Source organism: Dipodomys spectabilis, unplaced genomic scaffold (assembly GCF_019054845.1).
Source record: "Dipodomys spectabilis isolate Male_0828 unplaced genomic scaffold, ASM1905484v1 ptg000009l, whole genome shotgun sequence".
NCBI lineage: Eukaryota > Metazoa > Chordata > Mammalia > Rodentia > Heteromyidae > Dipodomys > Dipodomys spectabilis.
In genome coordinates, this window is record NW_024870686.1 from 12,307,392 (window position 1) to 12,323,329 (window position 15,938).

The 15,938-nt window shown below is 35.1% G+C and overlaps 1 protein-coding gene across 1 annotated transcript in view; it reads left to right on the forward strand.

The window, feature by feature from the left end:
• The window catches only part of Zdhhc2 (zinc finger DHHC-type palmitoyltransferase 2), a 54,082-nt gene extending 40,050 nt beyond the window's left edge, over positions 1–14,032 (forward strand). The window contains exons 8-13 of the mRNA XM_042700997.1: positions 1,060–1,192; positions 3,778–3,904; positions 4,519–4,611; positions 7,364–7,476; positions 8,283–8,358; positions 11,685–14,032. Of these exons, the coding sequence (XP_042556931.1) occupies positions 1,060–1,192; positions 3,778–3,904; positions 4,519–4,611; positions 7,364–7,476; positions 8,283–8,323 (507 nt within the window). The 3' untranslated portion in view covers positions 8,324–8,358; positions 11,685–14,032. The remainder of the gene's footprint in view (positions 1–1,059; positions 1,193–3,777; positions 3,905–4,518; positions 4,612–7,363; positions 7,477–8,282; positions 8,359–11,684) is intronic.
• The last annotated feature ends 1,906 nt before the right edge of the window (positions 14,033–15,938 follow it).

The window sequence follows — 15,938 nt, forward strand, 5'->3', positions numbered from 1 at the left end:
TAGAAGTGTTTTCCCTTCGTGTGTAAGATTGTTAAGCTCTTATGTCAGCAATGTCCTAGATTTTTATTAGGTATTCTTTGATTAGGTTTTAGGGTAACTCATTTGTTTTCTGCTTTACTTTTTTTTTTTGTAAATAAAGGCAACACAAATTTAGAAATAAACTATTTTATGACAATTAAAAAGAAAGTATTTTAAATATCCAAAGATAGTTCTTATGAACACTAGTAAGAAGCATTGTCAGCATTGCTTTTTATTTTCATTGACTTATTCCTTATGATTGGAAGAATGTCTGAAGTGCTAGATCATTCACTTGAGGTTTGAACCTCATTTAACAATTACATAGCTCAGCACTAGGAAGACACATCATGGCATCCTCAGAGCTTCAGTAAATGTGTTTAGCTCCCAGCTCTCCTTCCACAGCTAGTCCAACCTTCTCATCACTAAACAGTGAGGGGCAGGCTGGTTTTTTTGATTTGTTTTCTGAGACAGCCTGTTCTAGCCCATGGATTTTGTGAGGTTTATTTTAGACATATTACTTGCTAATGTTGATTTTTTTCTGTAATGCAGCTAGTTTAAGTAGCTTGAAACATTATTGTGGATGTGTTGTATGTATTCTTTTTGTTGATGCTGTTGTTTGCTGTAACACAAAACACTAAAGTTCATTTTCTGACCCCCATAATAAAACCATTTAAACATTTGTGAATCCTATATGTTAATTTAAAAAACCTGGTAGTAAATTTAAAACTATACTTTATAGTATCATTTATATCACTTCCTATTATTATTTGTGCTACCATACTTTTCCATGATTTGATTATGCAAAAATAATAAAATATTCAAAATTTTACGATTTTCCACATATATTCTTATCCCAATAAATATTTAATGTAATAGAAATATGTTCATTTTTCTCCTAAGGTTTTACCATGATACCATGTATCTTTCTCCGTATCTACATTTGAGAAATATTTTAAGCAAAAAATCCTTTTACTGACTTATATATAAAAATAGGAGAATATTTCTTTGACAAAACATTTTATTTTCTTCCTTTCTTTATAGAATGGCCTACCTGATACCCAAGCCAAGTTCCATATTATGTTTTTATTCTTTGCTGCAGCTATGTTTTCTGTCAGCTTGTCTTCTCTGTTTGGTTATCATTGTTGGCTAGTCAGCAAAAATAAATCTACATTAGGTGAGTATCCAATTAATGTAGTTGATAGAATTTTTAAAGTATATGTAGAGAATAATTGAAAGTTGACATATGGTCAGATGTAACTTGTGCTGAAGTGGTAAAAAAAAATATTCTTTCTTTCCTTCTTTCCTTTTGTTCTTTTCTTTTTCAGAACTCTAGTATATTCAACTTGGAATTCAGGGCTTTGAATATTTCAAGCAGGTACTCTAGAAGCAGGTATTTTTGAGGCAGGCCTCTAACCCTTTTTTGCTTTTTTATTTTTCCCTCCCTCCCTCCCTCCCTCCTTCCCTCCTTCCTTCCTCTTTCTTTGTTTCTTTCTTCCTTTCTTTCCTTCTTTCTTCTTCCTTCCTTCCTTTCCTTTCCTTTCTTCCTTCCCTCACTTTTCTTTCTTCCTTCCTTCTTTCCTTCCTCACTGTCTCTCCTTTCTCTTTCCCTTCCTTGCTTCCTTCTTCCTTGCTTGCTTGCTTCCTTCCTTGCTCATTCCCTCCCTCTCTCCCTTCTTTTGTTTCTTCCTTTTTTCTGTCTCCCTTCCTTCCTTCCTTTCTTCCTTCCCTCCTTCTTCCTTCCTTCCTTTCTTCCTCACTGTCCCTCCTTTCTCTTTCCCTTGCTTGCTTGCTTTTTTCCTTCCTTGATCTCATTCCCTCCCTCTCTCCCTTCTTTTGTTTCTTCCTTTTTTCTCTCCCTCCCTCCCTCCCTCCCTCCCTCCCTCCTTCCTTCCCTCCCTTCCTCCCTCCCTTCCTCCCTTCCTTTCTTCCTTCCTTCCTTCCTTCCGTCTTCCCCCTCCTCTTTCTTCCCTCCTTCTTATCTTTTTTTTTCTTATTTTCTTCTTCCTCCTCCTTTCCCTCTAAGGTAGGAAGAATTGATTTTAGTCCATGGTTACAGAGGTTTCTGCCCATAGTCCCTTGGCTCCTGCTAAGTACAAGCCCATGCACTGTGAGACCGAACATGCAGACAGGAGCATGTGGTGGGAGAAGTGGTTTGCCTCGTGGTGGACAGGAGGCACCAAGACAGAGGAAAGTTCTAGAGACGTGATAAATGACTCAAAGGTCCCCAACGGATGTGTTTCTCTAGATCTAGTTTATTCAGCTGTGAGTGACTAAACCACTGATGAAGGTAGAGCTGCCACTGACTAATCACCCCTGAGGCCCCACCACAGCGTCTGGTCTTAGTTATTTTCAGAGGGACTGGGCTGTCTTGGACCACAATTCTCCTATTTAAACTTCCCACTTGGTGGGAGGATGGCAACACACCACCATATCCAGAATTTTGTTGTTTGAAAATAGGGTCTTTTTTAACCTTTTCTTCAGGCTTACCTTGATTTTAGATCCTTCTGCGCTCTGCCTCTCCAGTAGCTAGGATGATAGGCATGAGATGCCATGCCCAATGGCAATGCAGATACTTATAAATCCTGGTGGCTGCTAAGGACATTACAAGCTGTTCAATGGCATTATTAACTGATTTATATTCTTTTTTTTTTCTTTTCATGTTTGGGGCCTCAAACTCATGAGGCTTATGCCTTACCCATAAGGAATACAGGCAAGAGCCACCATCCTGTCTGACTTCATGTTTATTTTTAACATTTGGGTGAAATTTTATTATATAAAATGCTATCAGAAAAAAATGTTAGTATAATCAAATATCTTATGAGCAAGCAACCTTATTTCCAGTTTTATTTTGGCAATTACATTATACTTTCATGCAAAGCCAATGAATTTTGTCTTTAAAAGGTTTAACTACTAGAAACTTTGAGATTGAACTTGTCCAAAATATAATTTAAAAAGTTTTATAGAAAACTCAACATCATAGAGTGACATGCTAAGGATCTCACAAATCACCATATTTTGCACACTGGCTAGTAAGAAGTTCATTTTGAAAATGATAGATAGAAATCATTATACTTTCATGTTCGTTCCTATTCTTAGATAAAATCTTAGACTTCATATGACAATACTATTCAAGAAGAAAATATAGCACTGTAAAAGGAACATGAATGGTCTTGTACTAGTCTCACTGCTGCTCATTTTTCTTTTCTGTGTGGCCTTGAACAAGTTCTAGAGCCTCTCTGGGTCTCAGTTTTCATTCTCAGAATGGGCATAACCAGATACAATGGATAATTCTGATTTGGATCCTTATTTGGACAGATTATCTCCAGAGTACACCTGTAGGATAGCTGGAAGTATTTTGTGCTAATGTGAGATTAAATTTCATTGATATTGAAAATGGAGCTTATTGACTCAGGTTATAGAATATATGTATAATATTCTTTCATTTTGATTTTTAAAACATAAATTCAAATATATTTATTCTTCCATCTATCTATCTATCTATTTATCAAAAGATGGAGAGGACAGAAAGCTTTAATATTTCCTCAGTTGTATTCTCTAGTTTTCTCTACTGTACATGTCCCATAACTCACACCTTACAATATTTAAGAGTAGACTCCCTGTGTGTCAGGGTTCTTGATGAGGCCCTGAGCACTCTCAAGAGGCTAGCTACTGGCTTGAAGTGTCTCACTCCACTCAGTTATTCCTAAAGTGTAGGAATCATGGATCTTTATTCATGTGGCTGATTTCCCACTTTTCCAGAGGCATTCAGAAGTCCAGTTTTCCGACATGGAACAGATAAGAATGGATTCAGCTTGGGTTTCAGTAAAAACATGCGACAAGTTTTTGGCGATGAGAAGAAATACTGGTTTCTACCTGTTTTTTCAAGGTACTTAGCTGTTGTGTTTTTTCAGGTTTATCTAAAATATTGGAAGCCAACAAAAGGCAATTGAAGAAAAAGCCTCATGTTCCACAGGTCTTGAATTCAACATCCATATTTTTTTCTTCTTCCTCTTCTTCCTCTCCTTCCGCCTCTTTCTCCTTCTCCTTTTCTTTCTTTGCTGGTTCTGGAGCTTGAACTCAGGGCCTGGATGATATCCTTGAGCCTCTTTGGATTCAAGGCTAGCACTACCACTCAAGCAACAGCTCCACTTCGGGCTTTTTCTGAGTAGTTTACTGGAGATAAGAGTCTCATGGATTTTTCTGCCTGTGCTGGTTTTGAATCATGATCTTCAGATCTCAGCCTCCTGAACAGTTAGGATTACAGGAATGAGCCATTGGCACCTGGCTCAGATTTCTATTTTGAAAGTATTGTTTAGTTTTGTTTTTAATCTACTATTCTATGGATGTGGAAATCACTTGTTTCTGTAAGTACAACCACAATACTAAAGCCTGTGTGTGACGCATGTTTTACTGGTAGTATGCTTTGCACTCTTACTTTAGCATTTTATCAGGTTTCAGCATTGTCTTTTTTATGATTCCTCTATTGTATTTTAATTATAGCCTAGGTGATGGCTGTTCATTTCCAACCTGCCTTGTTAACCAGGATCCTGAACAACCACCCACTCCTGCAGGACTGAGTTCAGCAGCTAAAAAGTAATCCTACATTTTTGTTTTTCTGTTTTCAAATAATGTGTTTTGTTCTCTTCGTGTTTGGGCAGTATGTTCATTTGGGGGGGAAAAAAATCAAGGACCTAAAATAATTTATTCCAGTGGTTTGAAACTTGGAGTTAAAGGAGGGAAGGGAGAATAACTCTAGAGGGATGCATGTGGGTTTGGATTATATCTATAAAGTTATACACATGGTCTAGAGGGGAGTGGAACACAGCTATAATAACAGCTTGGGAGGCCAAGGCAGGAGGATCACTAGTCAGAGCCAGCCTGGACAACATAGGAAGACCTTATCTCAAAAACAGCAACAGCAAAACCACAACAAAACAAACAACAAAAAAAGGAAAAGCAAAAGTAGTAGCAACAATGAATGTGTTAATTTGCTATATATTGAAATGTCCTGTGATTTTTTTTTTGATGCAGCAATTACAAAAAAATAAATGTAAGTCAAAGTTAGTTCTCTACTGCTCCAGGAAGGTGACTTGGAAGAGAACTTCCATATGTTTTCTCTAGGGTAACTTTTATAAAGCTCTGAAAAAAATGTCTCCGGGCCAGGTCTTTGGAGATAAAAGAGACTTGGAGATACTCTTTGATCATCCCTTTAGCATAGTCATGATGTCCTTTATGCTTTTTAAAGATCTCTAAACATTACCAGAGCCTTTCACCCACAAATTGATAAGGAAGGGAGCCTTGGAAATTCATTGTGTGGAGACTTTTACTTTAGCTTTCAAGTTGTTTTTATTCTAGTCAGAATTTGAAGACAGTAACAGAAAGAACAGAAATATAATCCTGACTTTGGTACTTACTAGCAAGAGTCGTTTAAAATGTTGTTGTATATGAATTTTCAGTGGCTCAAAACACTAATGATTTTACTGTGTAAGACTGCGTATCTAAATGTGTGTAACATATTTTAAGCTAGTAACGACAAAAGCATAACCAGATCATTCCTTATTGGACTAAAGAGATTTTCTTGGGTACAGCATCACACTCCTCTTCTCTAACTAACATATTCCACTGATCAGTAGGACATCTCCTATGGATCCTGGAGTGAGCCCAGAAGTTCTTTTGAAGATGGTGTTTAGGCCAAAGGCCATTTTGATGTATTTTAGAGGGACATTTGCATCAGAGCCCTTTCCTTGGTTATGCTGTATCAGTTTTGGCTTTTTAAATCACAAGAGTTAAGTATTAATGGATTTAAAAACTACTTCAGTGCTAAAAAATCAATTATATAAGGATAGGTTTTCAAATTTTGTAGTATTCTTTTGGCAGGAGTAGGGTTTGAACTCATGGCTTCCTGCTTGCAAGGCAGGTACTGTACCACTAGAAATATACTCCTAGTCCTTTTTACTTTGGCTTGTTTCAAGGTAGTGTCTCAGGCTTTTTCCAAGTTGGACTTATGATTACTGCACCCAGCCATTAATAAGCTTTTATAAAACTTAATAGTATTTGCAATATTTTTATTCTTGTACTTTTGTTTTGGCCAGTCCACTCCCCAAATTGAACATTAGACTTATCATGTTTCATTATAATAATGACTTATAATATCCTGATAATATCAGACATTGTAACATTTCTGGAAATGATGCTCAAGTTTGTTGTTTCAGGGAGAGAGAATCCTTTGTGCAAACCATCAAGACCACTTTGAATTCATGGGGGCAATTGTTTTCAAACTTGTCCTCCTGCCATCTCCTTCATATTTTTTCCCATTTATTTATTTATTCATTTATTTACTTATTTATATTGTGAAAATACCATACAAAGGGGTTATAATTACATGGGCAAGGTAATGAGTACATTTCTTATCAAGCATTGTTGCCTCCTCTTTTGTTTCCCCTTCCTATCCCTTCCCATCTCACCACCCTTCCCCCCCCCCAAGTTGTAAAGTTTGTTTTTCGACATAACATCTTGTATATCTCATTGTTGCAATGGGTCTACCTTCCCCTCTACAAATTATATCAACATCAAATACAGTGAAAATGGGTTATACCATGGGGGAGGGACATACAAAGCAACAAAGAAATATCTTATAAATATGTTAGAAACAGTAGCAAGAAGAAAAAAACACTTGAGTCCTTATCTTGGGGTTCATTTTGCCTAACATCAACTTATCTGAACGTTTCTGCTTGTCTCAGACATATACTGTTATTGCAAATAAGGGAAACCATGGGACCTATGTTTCTTTGGGCCTGGCTTGCTTCACTTCATATAATTTTTTCCAAGTCTTTCCATCTCCTAACAAATGGGACAGTGTCATTCTTTCTGGTGGATCTTCTTCATATGTTTCCATATCCATATCACTTACAAAATTAATATTTTTGTTTAATATAGTTGTTTTGAAACTTATTTCAAACCAGATTTTCTATCACTGTCACAAATGAACTACTGTAGTTTGCCATAAATAGAACTTTAAAAAAGAAACTCGATGATAAAATACTATTTAGTTCTAACTAGATTCCCTTACCTACCTACTACTTAGGATTGCCTCCCTATTTCAGTATCAGGCTAAGGGCCATTTTCTATGTCAAAAGTAAAACTTGAGTTAGCCACTATCCTCCTGATCTAATCAAGAGAATGGAAGGACACAGGCAGAGCTGATCTCAGGAAAGCAGGTGTCTGTGAAGCCACAGTTAGCCTGGTCCTTCCTGTAGTGATCTGCATTCCACAGCTCGAATTCCACACTTGAGAAATTCTCAGCAGTACGGTCAAGAGTAAACTTAAGATGATTATTATTTTTCAGTCCTGAAAACCATCAATTTCCTGCAAAGCCATTAAGAGAGTCCCAGAGCCATCTCCTTACTGATTCTCAGTCTTGGACAGAAAGCAGCACAAACCCAGAAAAAGGCAAAGCTGGTAAGGGTGAGATTTTGCACTTATCTTTTGATGTTTTATTTTTAATACATGTAAGTGGTGGAAAGTCCATTGTGTTAACTACAGAATCTGACTACAGAATCTACAGGATCTATCACCAATTTAGAATTACTTTCAAATTTTTCCATTAATAGCTTTAGCAGTAGAAAATTGCTCTGTGAAAGATGGTTCTACATTGCTTTTGATTCAATATAAAGAGCCAAATTTTTATCATTGCATATTACAAAGGTGTTAGAAATAAATTCAAAAAAGAAATAAATTCAAAATGCAAAATATATAAAAAAAGAAAGACGTGTGGTCATTTCAAATAGAAGATTGAAAAATATTTGCTGAGTTCAATGATGTGATTGTCCTTTATCCTAAAATCTCTACCTTATTTCAAAATTTCCAAGTGATCCCATTGTTACCCTAACTTTGGCTGTCTCTGATTTATTCTCATCTCACTTTCATTTATTTCTCGATAGTGTTGTTGTTTTTAATTATTTTCTTCACTCATGGTATAATTTGTTAGCAAAGATTGTTTTTGAAGTTAGATCTGCTTACAAATCTCAAAATAATCTGATTATAATGCTGATGTGCATGTGTGCAGCCTTGTGTGTGTATGTGTGTGCAAATGCTATACAGGTGATGGCTGGCATAATACAGGATATGTGTGTATGTTTTTCCACAAACATCAATAGTATATACAAAGAACCTTTACAAATGTTCTGGGGATTTTTCATAGATGGATAAAGTAGTCTGCGTATTTGTCAAAACAATGAAGGATATTAACTTGTTTTTTCTTTGAGGTATGAGTAACCCTGCATTAACCATGGAGAATGAGACTTAATTCTTAAGGTAAAATAAGTTCATATTTTTAAAAAGATAAGCTTTCTCTTTATTGTTATCTTGTATATTTTTAACTTTTTAAGACTATAGTTTCTATCAATATTTACTTTTTAGTAACTTTTTAGAAGACATGTTGTTTGATCTGTGGAATTGTATTAATCTCACTGGAGCCCCTGGGTACAAATCTGGCTTCAGTATTAGTATTTATATTAATTCGATATACTATAAGTTTTTATAATAGTGCATTAAATGGCAGAATGTTGAACTTCAGCCGGGCGCCAGTGGCTCATGCCTGTAATCCTAGCTACTCAGGAGGCTGAGATCTGAGGATCGCGGTTCAAAGCCAGCCTGGGCAGGAAAGTCCATGAGACTTTTATCTCCAATAAACCACCAGAAAATTCGAAGTGGCGCTATGGCTCAAGTGGTAGAGCGCTGGCCTTGAGCTGAAGAATGCAGGGACAGTGCCCAAGCCCAGAGTTCAAGCCCCACGACCAACCCCCCCCCCCAAAAAATGTTGAACTTCAAAATTACATTGTCATTTCATAGGATCATAAATACATAAATTTATCCTTTTTTTTTCTATCTTTGGGAGGATATATGGTCATCTTGTGACCATCCATTAACAGAGTACTACTGGCTCCAAGCATACAATGATTCTATCTTGTTTGCACAAACCACCATCATCTCCATTCACGGCCACAGTGGAACCTCATGGCATATGCCATACTTAAGTAATAGTTCTTTCTTCCCTCCTTCCCTTCCTCCCTCCTTCCCACCCTCTCCCTTTCTTCTTGGTACTGTTACTGAAGCTTGAACATAGAGTCTTATACTCTCATATGCCTTTCTTGCTATTTTCTTCTTTCTTTTTCCTTTTTTTTTTTTCTTTCAGCATTTGAACTTGGGGCCTCATGCTCGCTAGGTTAGCACTCAACAACGGACACATCCAGACTGTTTCTTGCCTTAGTTATTCTTTTAGATAGGATCTCACTTTTGAGCAGGGTTAGTCTTAGACTATAATCCTTCCACCTATTCCTCCCTGTAAGCTAAGACTACAGATATGGAATGCCATTCCTGGCTTGTTTTATTGAAGTACGTGAATACTAATTTTTTGCATAGACATGCCACAAACCACAATTTGTGGGTCTCTGCCTCCTAAGTAGCTGAGATTACCATTCTGGCTCCAAATTTAAATTGTAATTTTTAAAACCCTATAGTTCTTAATCCTTAAATTCATTGTAGCATAAAGCTACAATAAGAAGTTCTTTTGGAATAAATCCACAAAAAATCTAAAAATCTAAAAAGATCTAAACAACTCTGTAGATTTATTGTAATAGAATATAAAGACTGATACTTAAAGTATTAATACAGCTCTGTAGTTACAAAATTGCAATACAGAATCCAGAATTCTAAGAGAAGCAAGAGATTAGTATCAAAAACAAAATCAACAGTGTCAAAGTACTTGAAAATATTTTTACTGTTTTGGTTTTAATGAATAGCCATGTAATTAATGTGAAATATGGTAACATGCCAGGTGACTGGTATTTGGCTGGTGGGAGGCCAAGGATCATCTCTGAGACATGATAGTAACTGAAACTGTGGTAGGAGAAAAAAAAATGTAATCTTCTGAATTCTGTTTAATAACAAAGACACAATACTAGACTTCTACAAATAATCTTAAGGCTTTGACTAGGAGTGTACAAATACCATAAGGAAATATCAGAAATAAAAAAATCTCATAGAACATAGTTACTTAACATAAAATTCCATAGATTTTTTTCAATATTTTGAATCCTTAGTTATGATACTATTTGAGGTCAGTGTTATTACAATTTTTCTATATATTAAGTATTTTACATGATAATACTTGTATCTTGTGGATCATCTAGATGAGCTAGGCCAGTGTTACATTTGTTAATTATCTCCAACACCTTGCATAATGTCATATAGCTTCTTAATAAATTTTTGCTAAGTAATTAAACATTGAAATAAAAAAACTCATAAAAACTTGACTTAATGAGTATATAATATAATTATTAATGAGTATATAATAATAGCATTATCAACCTAATGGTAGCATGAACCAACTGCACAGATGGAAAAAATTAAGTGATTTTTTGACATAGTTTTATTGTTTTTCATTTGGTAGTAAAATATAGGGTTTTGTTTGTCTGTTGTTGCTTTTTGTGCCAGTTCAGCAGGCACAACTCAGGGCCTGGGCACTGTCCCTGAGCTTCTTTGCTTAAAGTTAGTGATCTACCACTTAAGCCACAACTCCAATTCTGATTTTTTGGTGGTGGTTAATCAAGGATAAGAATCCCATGGGCTTCCTGCCCAGGCTGGCTTCTGTGATCCTCACATCTCAGCCTGCTGTGTTGGTAGGATCCAGGCAGGAGCCACCACTGCCCAATTATAAAATGTAGTTTTTAATTAGAAGTTTTCAATGGTAGACAAGACTTTTTAGATAGAATGGCATACACACAAAAAATAAAAAGAACTCAAAGCACTGGAGCAATAGCTCAGGTGGTGGCATGGCTGCCTAGTAAGCACAAAGCCCTGCAGGTTCAAACCTCAGTACTCTCAAAAAGAAAATGATATTTTTCATTATACTTCAGATTTGCAGTTCATTTAATACACACACACACATAGACTGGATGTCGTCTGTGATTGATGGCCTACTTACCAAACAGTACCTTCATATTCTTTTTGAACTACACCAATAAATCATCTGCAGCTATATTGGTGAGGAGCTTGCTAGGGATTGAACCTAGTCTCCTGCATGCTAGACAGGTCATGTACCATTGAGCTATACCCCCAGTCTGATCTGTGCCCTTCTAATAAAATATTTCTTAGTTCAGTACAGTTTCCATATTGTTACAGTGTACCCAAATCTATGTTAAAAACTTCATATTTAGCTTACCCAACATTCACTGTCATACAATACAAATACAATAAAAGTATTTATGCATATGTGTATTTTCTTAAATTTCTCAGCCAGATCTTGCCATTCCCAACTCCAGTTAGCTACAGAGAAATGCACCAACGTGACAGCCTGCCACTTAAGATTGTAGTATTAAACCAGCAACATTCCTAAGCTTTATAGAAGGACTCTTGGACCCTACTCTAGACTTACTGGAGTCTACATTGAAACAAACCAATCAATAAAGTCTTCATGTTTTTCTGAACATTGAGAACCATTAGTATGGAAGATTTTACTCAAGAACATACCTACTGAGCCTTGTACCATAGAAAACAATTTGAACACAGGATGTATGTTATTGTGACAATTAGTGAGTACATTGCTTATGTTGCTTTTTTAAAAATGGTTAACACAATAGTTTCATGTTTTCTGTTTTGTTTAAAGGTACTAATGATACAGAAGGATGAAAGAGGCTTCTCACAGGAAGGCACCATCTGCCACTTGTGATTGTATTATACTTTGGGGCAGATTTTTTTGTTCATTTATTTTTGTTTCTTCCATACTGGGAAATCTAACCCAGAGCTTTGTGCTTGCAAGCACTGTACAACTGGGCTACATAAAGCATAACATGTTTTGATCCAATATATATACATTGTTACACAATTCCTATTATGTATTAAAAGTAATTGTGGTTTAGTTATCAAAGGGGAAACATCATCTATTAAAAACTGGGGATAAATTCATAGGTCAGTTTTTACGAGCTTAATCCCATAAAAATCCCATTAGCTATTTGGGTTTTCTGATTCAGAAAGTGTGGGCTAATGGACAAAAATTGATACATTCAAGTTACATTATAATTTTAAGCTTAATTTGTGAAATTTATTCACTACCTTTAAAGAGAAGGTAAAAATCAGACTTAACATTGATTTTTCCCTCTATGTGAATCTAAGCCTCAGACTGAGAGAGTTCTAGCAAAGTGAATATGGCCATCCATTTTTGCCAGATGTTAATTAAAATTTGAATCACTTCTCCTTTCTGGAAAGTAAGCATTGAAACTTGAGCTTACTATTCAAAGCAATTACCTAGAAAACTTTTCTCAGAACTAAGAATGTTCTGACAAAAGAATTCTATTATATCAGAAATATATTTTCATCTCTTCTAATCTTAAATTGGTGGGGCAAGAAATCTATTATAACAATTATGAAGACTGAATTACAATATTCTTTTGTTTGGCTTTTATAAAATCTCTTCTTCAGGTTATTTCTTTTATTGGATAGATGTATTTAATCGTTGTTGAGAATTCCTTAGAGATCAATAGATTATTTCTCCAGTGATGTCTATATTATTTCTATATCTTCCTAAAATATAACAATCTGTATTTTTCTTTAAATTCATATCAGGATTAAATTATACAAATCATTAAACAAAACCATACACTTTTGGAAATTTAGTTCAATATGAACTAAATGGTGTGCTGTCTGGAAATTAGTTTAAGATAAGCTAACATGATGTGTCTGTTGATGCCAAAATGTTTGGCTTCAATAAACATATTCAGAAGCTCCTGTGCCTTGTATGCACTATTTAAAAAAAAATCTCACGTAAAAAAACAACACTTGAATGGCTCTTAAGTTTTGTAAATGCTAACAACTAGAATAATAAGGTATATAATTTCTTTGGTAGTGATTTTGAGAATGTACCTATTAAAAACAGCTAAGTAATTGGTGTAAATATGTTCAACACACCATAAGCTAGATCAGGAAGTAAAAGATCCATGCAATTGCTAATCTGTGCTTTTAAAAAATATATAGTTTTATATTAAATATGTTTATTCCAGCTGAGTCCATTTTACAGTTCATTTCAGTGCAATTGTTTAAACTCTAGAATGGCCATTATTTGCACTTTTTTTCTTATTCAAGTGTTTGATCTGACAATCTGCTTTAAAAAATCTTAAAGATATAGTTTTACTTTTATCTTGAAAGTTTTTGGTCATTTGTCATTACCTGAAGTGCCAGACTAGACCCTCTAACTCTTGCTATTAGTCCTAAGGGGCAGTAGCCACATATGCTATATTAAGAATTATGTGCAGCCAAGTGTTTGGGGAAGCACAGCAGTACTGCAGCTGTTTTCTTTGACATTCTGTTAAATATTTCTTGTCCAAAGGAAGCTAGGGGGGAAGGGAGGGATTTTTATCATTTACCCTGCTAGAATACTGTTAACTCTTCCTCCAAGTCTTTGGGGTATACGTTAGATTTGGATAAGTTTTAAAAAAAATAAACTTTTTTTCCATTAACTTCTAATGGTTCCCTTTCTGTTTTTATGTAGTGAATTGCCCTTTAAAGGGTCTTTTGTCCAGGTTTGTTCTTAATTGTAGGCGATGTTTGAATTTGGAGGTAACTGAAGAGCTCATGAAGTATTACATATTCAGTATAACTTTGCCTGAGTGAACAAAGCACCACATAAATATATCTACATTTCATACATTTTTCAAAATTTACCCTACAAACGTTTTAAGTATCTTTATTTAAAAGATGGAATGGCTTAAATCAAGCCTGAAAACACTCCTTATCTTGATTCTCCTTTAAAATGTTGTTGTATTTCTCCTGACTTGACATTTTTCATTTTAAAATACTAAACAGATGTTTCATTTGCATGTGCTAAGGTTTGCTAGGGGAGATAATTTCTTCAGTGATAAAGAATATTGGAGTATGATGATGAAGCATTCAAGAAGTTCATACTCATGAATTTGCTCCTCACCTTTACTCTTATCATTAGCTATCTGAAATTTTGCCTGCACTGACAACTAAGATATGCTTTTCCTAATAACCTATCGAAGTTTGTAGTCATACCATGCCTCTCTATGGGAGGAACTAAGAATTAAGATTATGTATTACTTGTTGTTAGCGGTTCTGACAATTAAAAATAGACTGTAAAGATGGGATTCAGATATTGTTTGCCCATGAATTTAGCTTTCATATAACTGTTATATTTTGTTTTTCCTTTGTAAGATAAGTATTGCTTAGGGTCAATTTTGAATTAAAAAAACTTTAAAGAGTATAAAACACTGTAATCAATATACATGTATTATTAATACGGCACACATTTCACAAAAAACTACCTTCACTTAGGTAATCAAACAAAAGGTTTATGAAACTCAGCAAGAATCATGGTTTTTTGAAAAAATAAAAACTTGTTGCACTGATTTTGAAGTTATAAACTTGCATATATTTACCAAATACTGAGAAAATTATGAAATGTTTTTTCTAAACCCATAAACATATAAACAGACCACAACTTACAGTGTAAGTCATGATGGTTTTCTCAGTACCTTATTACTCATCTACCCAGATGCTTATTCTAACTAAGACTTTGTCCACAGTGATATATTTTAACAATGGCTTTTTCACAAATAACATGTCTCTCAGTAAGATCTTCCTATGGAAATTGGTTCTTAACTAAGTAGAAAAATGTCTAGCTTAATTCCAAACTTTTAGCAGCCTGGTATCCTTTCCCTCCCCATAGTCAACCCATTTAGCAGGCATTTCCTCCACAAGGAAGAGGGAGACATTTACTTGAGGTGTTTAACACATTTACAAAAATTTATTTTGTCCTTCCCTTGATTCACTCTATTTTATTGAAATTTTAGCAATTCGATCCCATGTACCATTATTAGTAAGGATGCTATTATAAGTATCCTTACAATTAAACAAACTGAAGGATATAATTGTTACAGAACACAGCAAAATGTGCAAACTGCACACTTACCAGAATTTTCTCTTCAATGACAGACCTAGTCTTTTATAGTGTGACCTGGCTAATAGTGGACCTCACCGTAAGAAGTGAATTCAGGTCATCTCAAAGGAATGCCTGTAGGCATGAATATAGAAATCTTTCTGGAAGTTTTCAGTTTCACAGGAAGCTCTGAGACAAGTATGTTTTTTCCTTTCTTAAAGTCCCCTGAAAATGTCAGAATAAGTGATTAATAGCTCACAACCTCTATCCTCTTATGCAAGCAAATATGATAATCTGGACAGCATTAATACAGACAAATCACTTGCAGTCCTTTCTCACCAAACAGTGAAAGCAGAAACAAAACTGGCAACAAGTGTCCAGGGAGCTCTGATATTCTTACCCACAGCCAGCAATCAGTAATCATGTATAAGTGGAAGGAAATGTTTAAGACTATCTTCTAGTTGGCTTATTTCAACTAGTATCAATTAGATTTCATTAGTGAAGTCGAAGTGATTTTGAGCTCTGGATTGTGCTACATGGTTTGGTTTTTTTTGTCAATGTGTATGGGTCTCTTAAAATATACCTATAACATCTTGTCCTAATCATACATTTACTGTGTGAAAGTGAATATTTAGAAAAAAAAGCCTCTAACACTGATTTTGGAATCATATGTAAATGTGTTGAAATGCTTTAAAAATACACTTTAGGTAAAAGGCAGAGTCATTTTCTTAAAAAAGCCAAGTACTTTGCATTAGGACACAGGAAAAACACCTGGGGGCATCTCAGGATTATCCTTAAGGAAAAAGAAAATAATCCTGCCTCAATATACCTAAAAGCACACCATTCCTATAGGCCACAGTCTCACTCTTACTGGATTTAACTGGTGCAGATGAATGGCTCAGAAACAAATACATCCAAAACTGAGAACTTATTATGTCCCTGAATGTCATAAAATGTCACTTTTAGGACA